Genomic DNA, 19,011 nt, shown 5'->3' on the forward strand with positions numbered 1-19,011 from the left:
CATCTTTCTAACCTTGAACAAGTGCTCACCAAGTTACAAGAATATGGGCTCAGAGCTAATTGACAGAAATGTGAGTTTTTCAAAAAGGAAATCTCATACTGTGGGCATGTGATCAGCAAGGATGGCTTACACACGTCTCAGGACAAGATAGGAGCGGTGCTTAAGGCACCACCACCTGAAAATGTGTCTCAGCTGAGAGCATATCTTGGACTAGTGAACTATTACCACAAGTTCTTGCCTAACTAACCTATCCACAGACCTATACCCACTAAATGCACTATTATACACAGGGACACAACGGAAATGGACTGAGAGCTGTGAGAAAGCGTTTCAAGAAACTAAGACTCATAACTTCAGAAGGGGTACTGGCGCACTTTGACCCCTCCTTACCTATCCAACTAACTTGTGATGCCTCACCCCATGGGACAGGAGCTGTGTTATTGTACAAATTTCCAGATGGCTCAGAAAGACCAATAGCCTTTGCCTCAAGAACGCTAACTTCAGCTGAACGCAACCACGCACAGACTGACAGAGCCTCGTGTGGGGAATCAAGAAGTTCAGTTACTATCTGTATGGACAAAAATTCACCCTGTTGACTGACCGCCAGCCTCTCATGTCAATCTTCAACCCAAGAAAAGGTGTTCTAGTGATGACAGCACAAAGGCTGCATAATGGTCTCTTTTCTTAGGAGGTCACATGTATGACATTGAACACAAGGGGATTGAGCAACATGGCAACGCAGATGGCTTGTCATGTTTACCACTGCCCACTTCCGAGATAACTACACAAACGGATTCAGCAGGTCTTTCACACAACGATAGTTGAACAATTACCAGCGACAAACAGCCTCACTGAAAGGGAAACATGCACTGACTCTACGTTGTCAGAAGTGTACGACATCATGGTAAAGGGATGGCCAGCACGGGGTAACACACTGTTTCCAACCTTCTCAGCGAGGAGGGAGCAGTTGTCAGTGTGTTGAGGAACACTAATGTGTGGCTCACGAGTTGTGATTCCTCCCAAGCTAGGCACCAGAGTGCTGGAGGAGCTACACGAGGGGCACCTGGGTACCGTGAAGATGAAAAGTCTTGCCCGTGCTTATGTGTGGTGGACAGGAAGCGATAAACAGATTGAAGACTTGACGAAGAACTGCTCTGGATGTCAGAAGATCCAGAACACACCACCAAAAGCCACTCTCCATCCATGGGAGTGGCCCTCATCACCATGGCAGCGAGTGCACATCAACTGTGCTGGACCATTCATGGACTCTATCTTTTTAATCGCTGTTGATGCATATTCCAAATGGCCAGAGGTCATCAAAATGAAGACAACCACATCAGAAAAGACCATTACAGTGCTGAGGATCATGTTCACCAGGAACGGCATACCAGAACAAATCTGCACAGACAATGGATGGCAATTTGTCTCTGAAGAATTCCAAAGTTTTGTGAAGAACAATGGAATCAAGCACTTTACATCTGCCCCTTACCGTCCATCCACAAATGGCTCGGCAGAAAGATTTGTACAAACATTCAGGAAAGCCCTCAAGGCCATGGACAGCGAAAATCGACAACTACAACACAAGGTAGACAACTTCCTCCTTGCCTATTGTAATGCAGTACATGCAACCACTAACCAGACTCCTGCGATGATGTTTCTGAACAGGAACCTGAGGTCCCGCATGGATCTTCTCAAACCAGATGTATGGCGTGATGTGGAAAACAAACACTTGAATGCTAAGTCAACATGGAGCTTCAGTGTGAGACAGTCAGTTCTTGCACGTGATTACCAGACTGAAACGTGGCAACCGGGTATAATTTCCGCCACTGATGGATTGAGTACAGGTGGGAGAGAATGTATGGAGACGGCATGTGAACCAAATCCTGGATGCTCAGGTGAAAGACACAACAACACTTTTCCCAGACTCCCTGGACATAGAAGCAAACACTCCAGTTGTGACCACATCAGCTTCATCCACAGATGGGCCTGTCATCAGTGCTGAGGACCCACCTGAGGTACCTGTGGAGACTCATTCCCCAAAGCAAACGTTTCAAGTCCAATGTTACCCGGAGAGGCAGAGAAGACCTCCCCAGCGACTTGAGTTCTAAATGGGTCTCAGACAAAAAGTAAAAAAAAGTAAAAAATAACAAAAGAAAAAAAGGGGGCTTGTTATGATTTGCTATTAAGTTATTAAGTAAACAAATGGTAGGCGTTTGTATGTTAAGGGTAGACATATTTGTTTAGCATAGTGACCCAGTAAAAAAACAGTTGATACACTATTAAAATAAAATGGGAGGAGTGTACTGTATGGCCTACAGTATAATAAGGGACTATTTTATGTTGTAGGGACACGTCATTGCATGTGCTATTAGGCACATATTGAGCATGCGCTATTAAGCACGTATTGATCTGCACGTGTGTACCAAGTTCGGTTTCTGCCAGTAAAGAACCATGAACCTTAGCTCCCGTCTCCAGCCTTTTTATTAATAGCATTGTTGTGTAACCAGGCCACATACACAACACTGATGATGTTCAATTGTCAAAATTATTTTATGACAGATATAAATCAGAGAAATGTGAAACCTTTTGTTTTTGCCCCAGAAGATTATGAGACACTAAAGAAATTGATGAATGCAGTTCAGCAAGCAATAGACCTTTGGACAAGGGACCTAACAAAATCTCTTGTTCTGCAAATGTGTGCTTCTCCAAAAACTGCTGTAGTCATCTGTTATAATGAGAGGGAAGAAACATAAGCCCCCATACACTATGCCTTTTGTAATTTTACCCAACAGAACAGAAATTTACAGCCTTAGAACAATGTCTTACTATGGTATTCCATATGTTTACTGTAAAGGGGCAAACTAATTGTAATTCAGAGTTTGTGGCTTTAAAAACTGATAGCAAGTTACCAAAAAAATGAACAGAGAGCTACCATAATTGGATATGGAGAATAGCAAATACTTTTACAAGACTTAAAGTCAGAATACATTCCGGACAGCTATGACTTACTATCTTTACCTTTCATTGAAGATGCAGAACCATCTTCTCTATGACCCACATCTGTAAGAGCATTATTCTCAAACATGGTGCTGTGATGAATCAACAATGAAAATCCAGAATGATGGTTCCACTTAATTGTAATCCTTATTTTTGATTATAAAAGGAAAATTCTTTATTGGAAACAGAATTTGATTTGAACCACGAGTTGCAAATGCACCCTTGATGGAATGATTCATCTCAGTTTAGTCATAGTCATAGTCATACTTTATTGATCCCGGGGGAAATTGATTCCCCCGGGATCAATAAGAGGCTAAAGCCCTAGAATTATGTCTAAAACAAGCAAAGCCAACAGAACTAGTCTTGAAATGTATAGACTCTAATTATGTCAGGAATGTGGTGAAAGGAATCTTCACATCTGGTCAACTACTGGATGGAGAAGAGTCAGAGGTAAACTGCTTCCACATCTGTCCACTCAGAAGAATATTTATGTATTATTATTGACTTGACTATTAATACAGGTTTTACACATTTCAGAATGTACTGCAGGCCTCTTGCACAGCTCTAGTAATAAACTGGATGATAAACAAGTAAAACAAGCAGTTGGAGTGGACCTTACTATGGCAAGGGAGGCCAGCATTTTGGCAGTAAAAAGTAAAAAGATATCCAGATTGATGCTTCAAGAACTCTCCTAGACACCACTGAACCCAATTACAAAGGAATTCCAGCATGGTACAAATATGAAGCTGACGGTGAAGGTACAAGGCCTATAAAAAGTATTCACCTCCCTTAGAAGTTTTCATGTTCTATTGTTTTTACAACATTGAAACACAATGCATTTAATTTGGCTTTTTTGACACGGATCAACAGAAAAAAATTATTTTGTGTCAAAGATAAAACATCTCTACAAAGTGAAATAAATTAATTACAAATATAAAAAAAATCAAAATAATTGCATAAGTATTCATCCTCTTCAAGTCAGTATTTAGTATACATAGAAACATAGAAAATAGGTGCAGGAGTAGGCTATTCGGCCCTTCGAGCCTGCACTGCCATTCAGTATGATCATGGCTGATCATCCAACTCAGAACCCTGTACTAGCCTTCCCCCCATACCCCCTGATCCCTTTAGCCACAAGGGTCATATTTAACTCCCTCTTAAATATAGCCAATGAACTGGCCTCAACTGTTTCCTGTGGCAGAGAATTCCACAGATTCACCACTCTCTGTGTGAAGCAGTTTTTCCTAATCTCGGTCCTAAAAGGCTTCCTCTTTATCCTCAAACTGTGACCCCTCGTTCTGAAGTAGATGCACCTTTGGCACCAATTACAGCCTTGAGTCTGTGTGGATAGGTCTCTATCAGCTTTACACATCTGGACACTGCAGTTTTTACCCATTCTTCTTTACAAAACTGCCCAAGCTCTGTGAGATTGCATGGGGATTGTGAGTGAAAATCAAGTCCAGCCACAAATTCTCAATTGGATTAAGGTCTGGACTCTGACTTGGCCACTCCAGGACATGAACTTTGTTGTTTTTAACCCTTTCCTGTGTAGCTTTGATTTTATGTTTGGGGTCACTGTCTTGCTAGAAAACAAATCTCCCAAGTTGCAGTTTTCTTGCAGACTGCATCAGGTTTCCGTTCAGGATTTCCCTGTATTTTGCTGCATTCATTTTACCCTCTACCTTCACAAGCCTTCCAGCGCCTGCTGCAGTGAAGCATCCCCACAGCATGATGCAGCCGCCATTGTGGTTCACAGTAGGCATGGTGTGTTTTTGGTGATGTGTTGTTTGGCTTACACCAAACATTGCATTTAGTCTGATGGCCAAAAAGCTCAATTTTGGTTTAATCAGACCATAGAACCTTCTTCCTGCTGATTACAGAGGCTCCCACATGCCTCCTAGCAAACTCTAGCTGAGATTTCATATGAGTTTTTTTTCGACAGTGGCTTTCTCTTTGCCACTCTCCCGAAAAACTGTGACTGGTAAAGAACCGGGGCAATACTTGTTGTATGTGCAGTCTCTCCCATCTCAGCCACTGAAGCTTGTAACTCCTCCAGAGTTGTCATAGATCTCTTGGTGGCCTCCCTCACCAGTCCCCTTCTTGCATGGTCACTCAGTTTTTGAGGACAGCCTGCTGTAGGCAGAATTACAGCTGTGTCATAGTCTTTCCATTTCTTAATGATTGACCTAATTGTACTCCAAGGGATATTAAGTGACTTGGTAATTTTCTTGTATCCATCTCCTGACTTGTGCTTTTCAATCCCTTTTCACGAAGTTGCTTGGTGTGTTCTTTTGTTTTCATGGTGTACTTTTTGCTGACTCACCAGTGGTTGGACCTTCTAGAAACAGGTCAATTGAAACACCTTGACTACACACGGTAATCTCCATTTAACTAATTATGTGACTTCTAAAACCAACTGGCTGCACCAGTGATGATTTGGTGTGTCATAATTAAAGGACGTGAATACTTACACAATCAATTATTTTCAGTTTTATATTAGTAATTAATTTAGATCACTTTGTAGAGATCAGTTTTCACTTTGACATGAAAGAGTCTTTTTCTTGCTGATCAATGTCAAAAAAGTCAAATTAAATCCACTGTGATATAATGTTGTAAAACAATAAAACATGAAAACTTCCAAGGGGGATGAATACATTTTATAGAATCAGAATCAGAATCAGGTTTATTATCACCGGGCATGTGACGTGAAATTTGTTAACTTAGCAGCAGCAGTTCAATGCAATACATAATCTAGCAGAGAAAGAGAAAAAATAGCAATAATAAATAAAATAAAACATAATAATAAATAAACAAGTCAATTACGTATATTGAATAGATTTTTTTTTAAATGTGGAAAAAAAGAAATATTGTATATTAAAAAAAAGTGAGGTAGTGTCCAAAGCTTCAAAATCCATTTAGGAATCGGATGGAAGAGGGAAAGAAGCTGTTCCTGAAGCGCTGAGTGTGTGCCTTCAGGCTTCTGTACCTCCTACCTGATGGTAACAGTGAGAAAAGGGCATGCCCTGGGTGCTGGAGGTCTTTAATAATGGACGCTGCCTTTCTGAGACACCGCTCCCCAAAGATGTCCTGGGTACTTTGTTGGTTAGTGCCCGAGATGGAGCCGTCTAGATTTACAACCTTCTGCAGCTTCTTTCGGTCCTGTGCAGTAGCCCCCCCATACCAGACAGTGATGCAGCCTGTCAGAATGCTCTCTACGGTACAACTATAGAAGTTTCTGAGTGTATTTGTTGACATGCTAAATCACTTCAAACTCCTAATAAAGTATACCCGCTGTCTTGCCTTCTTTATGACTACATCAATATTTTGGGACCAGTTTAGATCCTCGGAGAACTTGACACCCAGGAACTTGAAGCTGCACACTCTCTCCACTTCTGATCCCTCTATGACGATTGGTATGTGTTCCTTCATCTTACCCTTCCTGAAGTCCACAATCAGCTCTTTCGTGTTACTGACATTAAGTGCCAGGTTGTTGCTGCAGCACCATTCCACTAGCTGGCATATCTCACTCCTGTATGCCCTCTCGTCACCACCTGAGATTCTACCAACAATGGTTGTATCGTCAGCAAATTTGTAGATGGTATTTGAGCTATGTTTAGCCACACAGTCATGTGTATACAGAGAGTAGAACAGTGGGATAAGCACACACCCCTGAGGTGCACCAGTGTTAATCGTCAGCAAGGAGGATACGTTATCACCAATCCACACAGACTGTGGTCTTCCAGTTAGGAAGTCGAGGATCCAAATGCAGAGGGAGGTACAGAGGCCCAGGTTCTGCAACTTCTCAATCAGGATTGTGGGAATGATGGTATTAAATGCTGAGCTATCGTCGATGAACAGCATCTTGACGTAGGTGTTTGTGTTGTCTAGGTGGTCTAGAGCCGTTGTGAAGAGCCATGGAGATTACGTCTGCCTTTGACATATTGTGGCAACAGGCATACTGCAATGGGTCCAAGTCCTTGCTGAGGCAGGAATTCAGTCTAGTCATAACCAACCTCTCAAAGCATTTCATCACTGTCGATGTGAGTGCTACCAGGCAATAGTCATTAAGGCAGCTCACATTATTCTCTGGTATAATTGTTGCCTTTTTGTTGCAAGTGGGAACTTCTGCCCCTAGCAGTGAGGTTGAAAATGTCCTTGAATACTCCCGCTTGTTGGTCGGCACAGGTTTTCAGAGCTTTACCAGGTGCTCCATCGAGACCTTCCACCTTGCGAGGGCTCACTCTCTTTAAGGACAGTCTAACATCGGCTTCTGAGACAGATCACAGGGTCATCAGGTGCAGCAGAAATCCTCACAGCTGTAGTTGTGTTCTCCCTTTCAAAGCGTGCATAGAAAGTGTTGAGTTCATCTGGTAGTGAAGCATCACTGCCATTCAGGCTATTGGGTTTTGCCTTGTGGGAAGTAATGTCCTGCAGTCCCTTCCAGCGTTGCCAGAGGAACTAGAAGGTTTGTGTGGACTGCCCTAAAAAAGATAAGAAGCAAATGCCTCCTACCCACAAGTGGGAAGCATTGATTCAAGGTTCACCAAGGATTTGGACAAAATCACGGTGGCACACAAGCCACCTTAGGAGAAAGTAACCATGTTATACTGGTAGCCTTACATGCTGACCGATTGTAAGTGATTCATTGCAAAAAAAAGAATGTCTGTCCTATAATAAAAGACAAACAAAATCAACTGTGCCAATTAATTAGACAGACCCACTTCTGTCATCCCAAGCAACCCAGCTCATTGGAAACCTAATTAGTATATTTTCGTGATAATTGATCTTTGTGCAGGATATATGTGGTTAGTCTCCATGACTTCTTGTAGTGAGACGGTAACCATCACGGTACTCCAAAACTCCATATTCTGGGACTCCCACCTGGCTACATGCCAACTGAGGGTCTTCCTTCAGTGATAAAGGCTTTCAAGGCATGTGTGAACAAACAGACATACAATTGGAGTACAGCACTCCATTCCAGCAGTAATCGAGTGGCGAAGGAATCGAGAGATTAAACGAGGCCTGGCAAACTGGTCTACTCTACAGGCAAAGAAGGCTACACTTGTCCCTGAAATGCAGCTGTCGTAAACAAAATGTCAATTATGAAAATAGGATGTTACATAAGAATGACATGACATGAATATAAGAATGTTACATATTATTTCTTAATGGATAGTGTCCATCTATAAACACATCTAATTGCCAATCATCGCCAAAACCCAATAGCATTTTGTTTACTAACAGTTACATTTTAAGGAAAGCATAGGCTTCTTTGGCTCTAGAGTAGACCAGTTTTGCCAGGCCTCCCTTAATCTCTCGATTCCTTCACTCCCTCACGCCTCTTGATTGCAGCTGGAATCTCTCCTCAAGGAACTGAGAGAGTTTAGGAGAGTTCAAGAGAAAGCAAAAGAACTTGACAAGAGAGTTTGAAGACCACAAAAAAGGACTGCATCCAAGGAAAGAAATTCCATAAAAGTAATTTCAGCCCTAGTTTCTATCCAGATGGAGACCTCTTTGTCTCATTGCCCAGGTTATTGACAATGATGGCTCCGTCTGTTTAAGTAGACAATGGATGCGCCCCGGGGCGCAGACCTGGGCGATGAATATGGAGATCCTGGGCTGCCCAGACATCAAGATCCCCCTCTCGGCCTCGCGGATGTGGTCCAAAGGAATATGAAGCAGTACATTTGGCATCAGCTTGGCTGCAGGAGCTGCTGGGAGGTGACGTAACACGTCATCCAACCGCCTTAGGAGCCCCACTCCGGATTTGTGTAGGGTTTACTCCTCAGCCTTCTCTTCTCCTGAAGGTGCCCACAAGGCAGTGGGATCCGTAACACTGGATAGGGGCCCATACCGGGTACTGTCAGCCGGAGCCAGCTGAGCCTGGGACTTGTGTAGGGCAGGGTCGTCACGCCCTGTAGTAGTGGCATATGGGGCCACTACCCACTACCATATATTGACAATAGGACTGTGGTAATCAAGAGTAGGAGAGGAAACAAGACCGTAAGTAAAACTGTCTCCATAGTTAACATCAAACTTTCTCCAGCAGGACTTATTCTCCCAGACTGCGTGGAACCTTTATATTAGACCAGTACAGGGAATGTATTGTTGTCTTCAGGGTTCGACAGACTCACACTCCAGAAAGAAATATTGCTTTTGCTACATTTTTCTTTTAATATTTGTGCTTATAACATTGTTCTGTGCTGCCTTACTCACCATTTGCTTTTTCACAGACAAAGTCACCATTATTATGAAAATTGTCTCATCCTTAATGACTCAGAATATTATTTAAGGGTGATCCAAGAGTAATGATGATTCTAATTTAAATATCACTAAATGGCCCTTACGTTTTGATCATATGTGAACTAATACACTGGAAACCTTAAACCTTGCCTCTAGCAAAGTGATTGTTCTGGTCCACTTAAACATTCACTCTGACTGCATTAAACATAAATACACAGGAAGGCAAAGAATCACCTGCAGAAACATTATTAACACCCTAACACCCCTCTATAAATGAATAGAAAAACTCCTTGACATGAATCTCTCTACACTTCAAGTAAGCATAAACACTTATGTCATTGAATGGTCTCAGTCAGGGTAACATGACATTGGAACTGTTAGACTAGAACATTGTGGAAAACTCCAGTTTTTTTTAAAAATCAAGACCTTGATTGACAAATATCTTATTGCAATTTCTCTTTATGACTAATAAGTTTATAAACATACTTACTACAAAGATTTTAGATGTTTTCATGTCTCCAATTATGGCTACTATTCAATTCCATTGTTAAATGTCAAGGTAAACATAGAAACATAGAAAATAGGTGCAGGAGTAGGCCATTCGGCCCTTCAAGCCTGCACCGCCATTCAGTATGATCATGGCTGATCATCCAACTCAGAACCCTGTACTAGCCTTCCCTCCAATACCCCCTGACCCCTTTAGCCACAAGGGCCATATCCAACTCCCTCTTAAATATAGCCAATGAACTGGCCTCAACTGTTTCCTGTGGCAGAGAATTCCACAGATTCACCACTCTCTGTGTGAAGAAGTTTTTCCTAATCTCGGTCCTAAAAGGCTTCCCCTTTATCCTCAAACTGTGACCCCTCGTTCTGGACTTCCCCAACATTGGGAACAATCTTCCTGTATCTAGCCTGTCCAACCCCTTTAGAATTTTATACATTTCAATAAGATCCCCCCTTCAATCTTTTAAAATTCCAACGGGTATAAGCCTAGTTCATCCAGTCTTTCATCATATGAAAGTCCTGCCATCCCAGGAATCAATCTGGTGAACCTTCTTTGTACTCCCTCAATGGCAAGGATGTCTTTCCTCAGATTAGGGGACCAAAACTGCACACAATACTCCAGGTGTGGTCTCACCAAGGCCTTCTACAACTGCAGTAGTACCTCCCTGCTCCTGTACTCAAATCCTCTTGCTATGAATGCCAGGTAACATGACAACTTTCTGCATTCCTGGTTTATCTTATAAAAAGCTTCAGCAAAGTCCTTGACCCACCTTTTTTTACATGGAAAGGTGCACTGAAGCAGAAGCTAAGATAAAGCAAAAAATTTTCCTCCCTGTTCAATGAAACTGATAAGTCCAGTAAGTTATTAGAAATTTTAGTCCTACGGTCTATTGTACCTACCTAGATGTCATATTTGCCCTTAATCTGTGTACATACATCTATTGATGCTTCTAAACACATCTTCAGTGATGTTCCTAGAATCATCAGGTGTTTCGGGTCTTTCAACATCATACAACCTCCTCCAGGTGACCCAGCCGGGGCTGATCAGACCCCAGCCTGTGTCCAGATGGCTAGCTACTTATGACTCCATGGCTCTCCTCTTTTGAGCCGCAGCCATCTTGAGGCCCTCTCTGCCGCATCGGTGGTACTGCGGATGGCTCTCCTCTTCCTCTCTCCCTCGATGCCCAAAATGTTGAAGGCTCTAACTAAAGAATGGGCTACGAATCCCCTACAACCAACCTCCACTGGGAGACACCTTGCTCTGTAGTGAATATTTTGTACTGCGGTATAAAGAATAACTTCAATTTCAATTTCTCCTTCCAGTAAAAATATTTTTCCCTCCACTCCCCTTTTCTTCTATTCCACACTTCGGCCCCTTACCTCTTTTCACCTGCCTATCACCTTCCCTGGGTTCACTCTGCCTTCCCTTTTCCTATGGTCCACCCTCCTCTACAATCAGATTCCTTCCTCTCCAGCCCTTTCCCTTTTCTACCCACCTCACTTCACCTATCATCTAATTTATTTGTTTATTTATTGAGATACAGTGCAGAATAGGCCCTTTTGGCCCTTTGAGTTGCACCACACAGCAATCCACCGATTTAATCCTAGCTTAATCACGGGACAATTTAACCTACCAACTGGTACATCCGTGGGAGGAAACTGGATCACCCAGAGGAAACCTACACGGTCTTGAGGAGAACATACGAACTCCTTGCAGACAGCAGCAGGAACTGAATCCTGGTTGCCTGTACTGTAAAGTGTTGTGCTAACAACTACGCAATCTTCCTCCCTTTCCCCCACTTTTTTATTCAGTCATCCTTCCTTTCCAGTCCTGAAGAAGGGTCTCAACCCCAAAACATTGACTATTCATTCATTTCCATACATGCCGTCTGACTTGCTGAGTTCCTCCAGAATTTTGTGTGTGCTGCTTTGGATTTCCAGCATGTACAGAATCCCACCACTAAGCACATCTTTCCCTCCCCGCCTCTCTCTGCTTTCCGCAGGGATCGCTCCCTACGCGACTCCCTTGTCCATTCGTCCCCCCCATCCCTCCCCACTGATCTCCCTCCTGGCACTTATCCTTGTAAGCGGAACAAGTGCTACACATGCCCTTACACTTCCTCCCTTACCACCATTCAGGGCCCCAGACAGTCCATCCAGGTGAGGTGACACTTCACCTGTGAGTCGGCTGGGGTGATATACTGCGTCCGGTGCTCCCGATGTGGCCTTCTATATATTGGCGAGACCCAATGCAGACTGGGAGATCACTTTGCTGAACACCTATGCTCTGTCCGCCAGAGAAAGCAGGATCTCCCAGTGGCCAGACATTTTAATTCCACATCCCATTCCCATTCTGATATGTCTATCCACGGCCTCCTCTACTGTAAAGATGAAGCCACACTCAGGTTGGAGGAACAACACCTTATATTCCGTCTGGGTAGCCTCCAACCTGATGGCATGAACATTGACTTCTCTAACTTCCACTAATGCCCCACCTCCTCCTCGTACCCCATCTGTTATTTATTTATATACACACATTCTTTCTCTCTTTCCCCTTTTTCTCCCTCTGTCCCTCTCACTATACCCCTTGCCCCTCCCCTTTTTCTTTCTCCCTAGGCCTCCTGTCTCATGATCCTCTCATATCCCTTTTGCCAATCACCTGTCCAGCTCTTGGCTCCATCCCTCCTCCTCCTGTCTTCTCCTATCATTTTGGATCTCCCCCTCCCCCTTTCAAATCTCTTACTAGCTCTTCCTTCAGTTAGTCCTGACGAAGAGTCTCGGCCCAAAATGTCGACTGTACCTCTTCCTAGAGATGCTGCCTGGCCTGCTGCGTTCACCAGCAACTTTGATGTGGGTTGCTTGAATTTCCAGCATCTGCAGAATTCCTCATGTTTACAGAATTTATCATGTTTGTTTTTCACTATTGGAGACAAATTGATAATTCTAAATTTTAGGGTTACACAGATAAGATTTCTTCCTAAGGAGACATTGTTATATACACAGACAAGTCTTCAATTACTGCTGTGTATTCAGTTGCATGGTGCTACTATCAATGGCCAGAGAGAGAAAAAAACAATTTGGCCCAGAATAATTTCCATGATTCTTAACAAAAAATGATAGAGTAAAACTGCTTGTATATCCATGCCTTGACAGTGCTCACTCTCATTAAAGCACTGATGTGATCCTTCAGTTCAAGAGCACAAGATTTCTGATGACAAAATTTATTCAGCCATGTTGCTATCAGAGTATCACTTACTTCTTAAAGTTTATAAGGGAAATGACTCAGATTAATTTGATGATTTGATCTATGTTCGGTATCTCAAGATTGAAACACCAGTCCAGTTTTAAGAAATGATTTAAGATAGATGTTCTAAAAGGAGTTGATAAAAATGCTAGAGGAGCTCAGCAGGCCAGGCAGCACCTATGGAAAAGAGTAAACAGTCAATGTTTTGGGCCAATACCTTTCATCAGGACTCAATGATGAGCACTCAGTCGGTCTTGATGAGGGGTCTTGGCTCAAAATGTCGACTATCGACTCTTTTCCATAGATGGTGCCTGGCTTGCTGAGTTCCTCCAGCATTTTGTGTACGCTGCTTGGATTTCCAACATCTGCAGATTTTCTCTCATTTGGTATGCGTTAACAATGGTTGGAAGAAATTCAGTCAATTTAAAAGGATATTTCTCTGTGTAATATGAGAGTAACTGAAATGACATGATCAAATGAGCAAGACACCTCCTTTCACAAATTTCCTTTGCAGACTCATACTAAACCCCTGACCGGCTTAACGCTCTAGCTGAAACAAAAGCTAAGACCTTTCTAGCTGTTGCACATTTGCTTCCGCAGTAGCAAATTCAGTTTCTGGGTGAACTAGCGCTGCGTTAAATTGGTTTACAGATTTATTTTGCACTTTTCCAATAGACAATTCCCTTAGCTATTGGAATTATTGTTTTTGTACTGCTCTTTTTGTTGAGACAAAGAAGTTTAGTGACTTTTTTGTGTAATATCTCCACTCCAAATACTTCATTAACTCCCATACCAAGACTCATAGAAAAGTACAGCACAGAAACAGGCCCTTCATCCATCTAGTCCATGCCAAACCACTTAATCTGCCTACTCCCATCAATCAGCACTGGAACCATAGCCCAAGCATCCATATACCTATCCAAACTTCTCTTAAACATTGAAATCGAACTCACACGCACCACTTGTGCTGGTATAAAGTTCCACTATCTCATGACCCTCTGAGTGACGAAGAGCCTCACCCAACCTCAGTGGAAAAAGCTTGCTTGTATTTACCCTATCTATACCCCTCACAATTTTGTTTACCTCTATCAAATCTCCCCTCAATCTTGTACGTTCTCCGGAATAAAGTCCTAACCTGTTCAATCTTTCCTTATAACTCAGGTCCTCCAGACCCCGCAACATCCTTGTACATTTACTCTGTACTTTTTCAACCTTATTTACAGCTTTCCTGTCAGTAGGTGATCAAAACTGCAGACAATACTCCAAGTTAGACCTCACCAAAGTCTTATAAATTTCAACATAACGTCCCACCTCCTGCCCACTCGTCCCTCCCCACTGATCTCCTTCCTGGTACTTACCCTTGCAAGCAGAACAAGTGCCACACCTGCCCCCACACTCCTCCCTCACTACCTTTCAGATCCCCAAACTGTCCTTCCAGGTGAGGTGATACTTTACCTGCAAGTCTGTTGGAGTCATCTACTGTATCCGGTGCTCTCAGTGTGGCCCGGTGATCGCATCTTCTGTACTCAATACATTGATTTATGAAGGCCAAGAGCCCAAAGTTTGAGACCTGACATAGACTGGGATATCGCTTCGCCAAGCATATTCGCTCTGACCATCAGAAAAAGCAGGATCTCCTGGTAGCCACCTGTTTTATTCTACTTCCCACACCCATTACAACATCTCAGTCCATGGCCTCCTCTGTTGCCAGGATGAGGCTGCACTCAGATTGGAGGAGCAACATCTTATATTCCATCTGGGTATGAACATCGATTTCTCAAACTTCTGATAATTGCCCCCTCCCCCTCACCATCCCCCAATGTTGTTTTTCTCTCTCACCTTATCTCCTTATCTGCCCATCACCTCCCTCTGGTGCTCCTCCCCCTTCCCTTTCTTCTATAGCCTTTTGTCCTCTCCCATCAGATTTCCCCTTCTCCAGACCATTATCTCGTTCACCAACTTCCCAACTTTTTACTTCACCCTTTCCTCCTCTCCCAGGTTCACCTATCACCTGCCACCTTGTATTTCTTCTTCCCCTCCTCCCACCTTCAAACATTGACTACTCCTTTCTGTAGGTTCTGCTTGGCCGGCTAAGTTCCTGCTGAGTTTTGTGTGTGTTGCTTTGGATCCACTGCATCTATAGATTTTCTTGTGTTTGTGATCCCATCCTCTGTACTCAGTACATTGAGTTATGAAGGCCAAGAGCACAAAACTTTGCTTACCACCCTACCTACCTGTGACACCACTTTCAATGAATTACGTACCTGTATTCTCAGATCCCTTTGTTTTACCACACTCCTCGGTGCTCTACCATTCACTGTGTGAGACCCACCTGGATTGGTCCTTCCGAAGTGCAACACCTCTTACTTCACTGCATTAAATTCCATCTGCCATTTGTCAGCCCATTTTTCCACCCGATGCAGATCCCTCTGCAAGCCTCTCTTCAGGACCTGAAGTGGACACCCAAAGCGGACACTCTTAGTAAAAAGGCTCAGCAGAGGTTGCATTTCCTACGTCAACTAAGGAAGTACAACCTGCCTCAGGAGCTGCTGATTCAATTCTATTCAGGAATAATCCAGTCTGTTCTCTGTTCGTCCATCACTGTCTGGTTTGGATCAGCTACCAAACAAGACAAGAATAGACTCCAAAGAACCGTCAGGGCTGCGGAAAGGATTATTGGTGTGAAGCTGCCCTCGATCCAGGACTTATACGCATCTAGAGTCAGGAAGCGAGCAAGCAGCATCATTGTAGGCCCATCACACCCTGGACATCACCTGTTCCAACTCCTTCCTTCTGGTAAGCACTTTAGATCACTGTATGGCAGGACAAATAGGTACAAGAACAGTTTCTTTCTGTATGCCATCAGTCTTATGAACACTTGAATTTTAGTCTATTATAAACCACGTCCACCTGTACATACACAGGTATACCTCATTGTATATAGTTCACTATTATTTGTACTGTTGTTTTGTTTGCTTTTTGATTCTGTACAGTGAGAGCTCAGGGAAACCGGCAACAAATTCCCTGTATGTGTCCACATACTTGGCGATAATAAAGGATTCTGATTCTGAAGCCATGATAGCCTTCCTTGCTGTCCACAATACCCACAATCTTGGAGCCATCCACAAATGGTAGCTAAACCCGCCATGGAGAATAAACAGGGAAGTAAACCAGCCTTTGAAGATTGGGTAGTTATAGTATAATGTCCCTTTAATGAGAGTACTTGAGGCTATTTATATCTGATGGTGCATAAAGTCTTTGTTTGAGTTTAGAACTTCGCCATCAGCAAGCACAATCCATTTGGGATGATGGATGCCAATTCAAAAAGCAGTGACTTTTACTAATTTTGTTATTTATTTTGACTTTAAAAAACTTCAGACTCTTGCCAAAATGTCATGAAAAGACTTGACACCGCTTGAAGATATTACTCTACTGGGCCAAATTAAAAGCCATCCACCTCACACTACTCACAAACAAGAGAAAATCTGCAGATGCTGGAAATTCAAGCAAAATACACGAAATGGAAACGAGTGCAGTCGATGTTTCAGGGCAAGACATTCCATAACACAAGTCAAAGAGAACTGTTGGGCACTCTGGTTGCTAATTTATGCATTCCCAATATTGTCTGTTTGGTTGGCAAGTTTTGATGAAATTGCCACTGTAAAGACGAGTGTTTACCACCTGCAGAGTTATGGTTCTTCCTGTGTTCCAGTGTCTCATCCTTCTTTTTTTCGGAAGTGCCTGCTCTACTAACAGTCAGTCAGGTCTTGAGCTTTGAGCTGCCGCTCACTGTACCCCGCCCCCGCCAACGACTACTTAGCCTAATGTGCCTGTTGGGAATCACTGCTTTAAAGAAAAAGATGGTTATCGGCTCCACAGTTAATTCAAGAAAGCACATAGGAGTAAGGTAGTGCTGATGCTGTAGATGCAGAAACATGGAAATCGTACTTCAAAAATTTTGTGCAGATCATATCTACAGTGCTGATGAAACAGGCCTTTTTTATATTTCTATTTATGCTGTATATATCAAAATTACAGGATAGAGAGTGTTAAAAATAAAATGTATTTGAACATAAGGATTATAACTTTGAAATCAAATCATTGCTTTAGATATACATGTAAATAAACACAAAAGATTCTGCATATTTTCCCTTCCTTTCCAGTCCTGATGAAGGATCTCGGCCTGAAATGTTGGCCATTTATCCCTCTCCATTGATGCTGCCTGACCTGGTGAGTTCTTCTAACTAATCTGGTACATCAAAATATTTTAAAACGTAGCCACCATTTTAAGTGTTGGAATTGTGCACAGCACTTTCCCTCCAACAATAAAGTGATGCCTATAAGTGACTACAGTATCATAACAGACAATAAACAACAGCCACTGGATTACAACACATTCAATTGATATAGCAACTTTAATATAGGGAAAGAACTTCAAATAGCTTCATGGAAGGATAGTGAAATCAATTTGAAAACAGCCGCTAAAAACTTGGTCAAGAAGTAGATTTCCAGGAGCATTGTAAAAGGAGGGTAGAGAGGCAGTGAGAGGGTATAGAGATTGAAGCTTTGGCAAGTAATGGTACAGGCAAAGCAAATGCAGTACAGTGATTATATTCACAATAGGACGAAACCAGATTTAGAGGACTGGAGATATCTGAAGAAATTACAGTGGCAGAGAGGGTTAATATAAGGAACAATTTTGAACATAAGGATTATAACTTTGAAGACAAAGCATTGTTAAACTGGGAGCAGATGGAGAAGACAAGGCTCAAACTAGGAAGAGTCAAGTTTAGAATGATAGGTGCCTGCATAAAGGATGAATCAATAGAACTTTTTTTGTATTATGGAGACAGAGGACTTCCCCTCCATGAGCGGAATATCAGCCAGCTACCTACCATCCAGCAGAGGAATTGCGGGGGAGGGCGGGTGTTGGAGACGGTGGAATCTGAGACTGAATAATCTAGTTTGATACCCACTAATCGGTGATTGGGAACATGGTGATCTCGCAATCATGCCAGGAAAATGGACTTGACTAAAAAGACTGAGGTTGCATTTGCTTACCGTCATGATGCTTGCAGAGTTTCAGACACAGGGCAGGCTTGGGCAGGAAAGGCTGGGAGGCAGAGCCGAGGGTCAGGAAAAAAGGTTACAGGTTGGACCCACCACCTCCTGGCTGGCTGCCAGTAACAGTGGCCCCGCCTCCTGTCTGGCTGCCAGTATGGGTGCCGCTGAATTTCTCTGACCGGCCCCCTATAGCTACCCCCCTGTCGTCGCCTGTCTGTCTGGTGGTTTTGCCTCTGATCTTCTCTGTCTGACTGTCCACTGCCTTGCCGCCGACACTATATGTCTAGACGCCCGCAGCACTACCGCTGACGAAATCTGTCTGGCTGCCGACGGTCCTGCTACCGTTTGTCTGGCCGCCGCCGCCTCCCGGTTCCGTGTCGCCAACGCTCAGCCGCGATACCGCGGCCACCCCAATCTCTCCGCGTCCTCTGTGCATCCTAGCAACGACGTCAGCCGTGCGTCTGCGCGTCTCTACGTCCTCGCGTCATGGCTCCGCCTCCGAGCGAAAAAATTCTTACAGGTGAACTCTGGAATGAAATACTAACTTGTATAAGTGTAAATACATTGGTCATAAAGGACGAGGGAATGGAGGGGGCAAGCACCTTTTAATTCAAAGGTCTTACTCTTCAAAAGCGGCGGGACTGAGTGCTGTGGGGTTCGAGCGGTAAATTTAATTATTATTCACTCTACGGCCCATTGGGCGCAGTTGGAAATGCAATAGGAAGCGTTACTCCTTCAGGGGCACGTGGGCCCAGTGGGCGGGGCCAGGTCCTGTAGGCGGAGTTAGATGTGATTGGCAGGGCGAGATACTGTGGGTGGAGTTAGATGTAATTGGCACGTGTAGATTCTGTGGGTGGAGTTAGATGTGATTGGCAGGGTGAGATTCTGTGGGTGGAGTTAGATGTGATTGGCAGGGTGAGATACTGTGGGTGGAGTTAGATGTAATTGGCACGTGTAGA

At 43.4% G+C, this 19,011-nt stretch overlaps 1 protein-coding gene across 5 annotated transcripts in view; it reads right to left on the bottom strand.

Moving 5' to 3' along the window:
- The window catches only part of cfap58 (cilia and flagella associated protein 58), a 292,411-nt gene extending 273,934 nt beyond the window's left edge, over nucleotides 1–18,477 (bottom strand). Inside the window, exons 1-2 of one of the 5 annotated variants that reach the window (XM_072239678.1) lie at nucleotides 18,050–18,477; nucleotides 15,321–15,438 (exon numbers count right to left, since the gene is read on the bottom strand). Coding sequence is in view for 1 of the 5 variants with exons in the window: in XM_072239675.1 (XP_072095776.1) it covers nucleotides 18,050–18,055 (6 nt within the window). In the remaining 4 variants the exon portion in view is untranslated. Of the gene's footprint in view, nucleotides 1–15,252; nucleotides 15,439–18,049 lie in introns of those variants that run through there. The other 4 variants (XM_072239679.1, XM_072239675.1, XM_072239681.1 and 1 more) reach the window with 4 other exon arrangements.
- Nucleotides 18,478–19,011: the final 534 nt, after the last annotated feature.

This window comes from Mobula birostris, chromosome 21 (assembly GCF_030028105.1).
Source record: "Mobula birostris isolate sMobBir1 chromosome 21, sMobBir1.hap1, whole genome shotgun sequence".
NCBI classification, from domain to species: Eukaryota; Metazoa; Chordata; class Chondrichthyes; order Myliobatiformes; family Myliobatidae; genus Mobula; species Mobula birostris.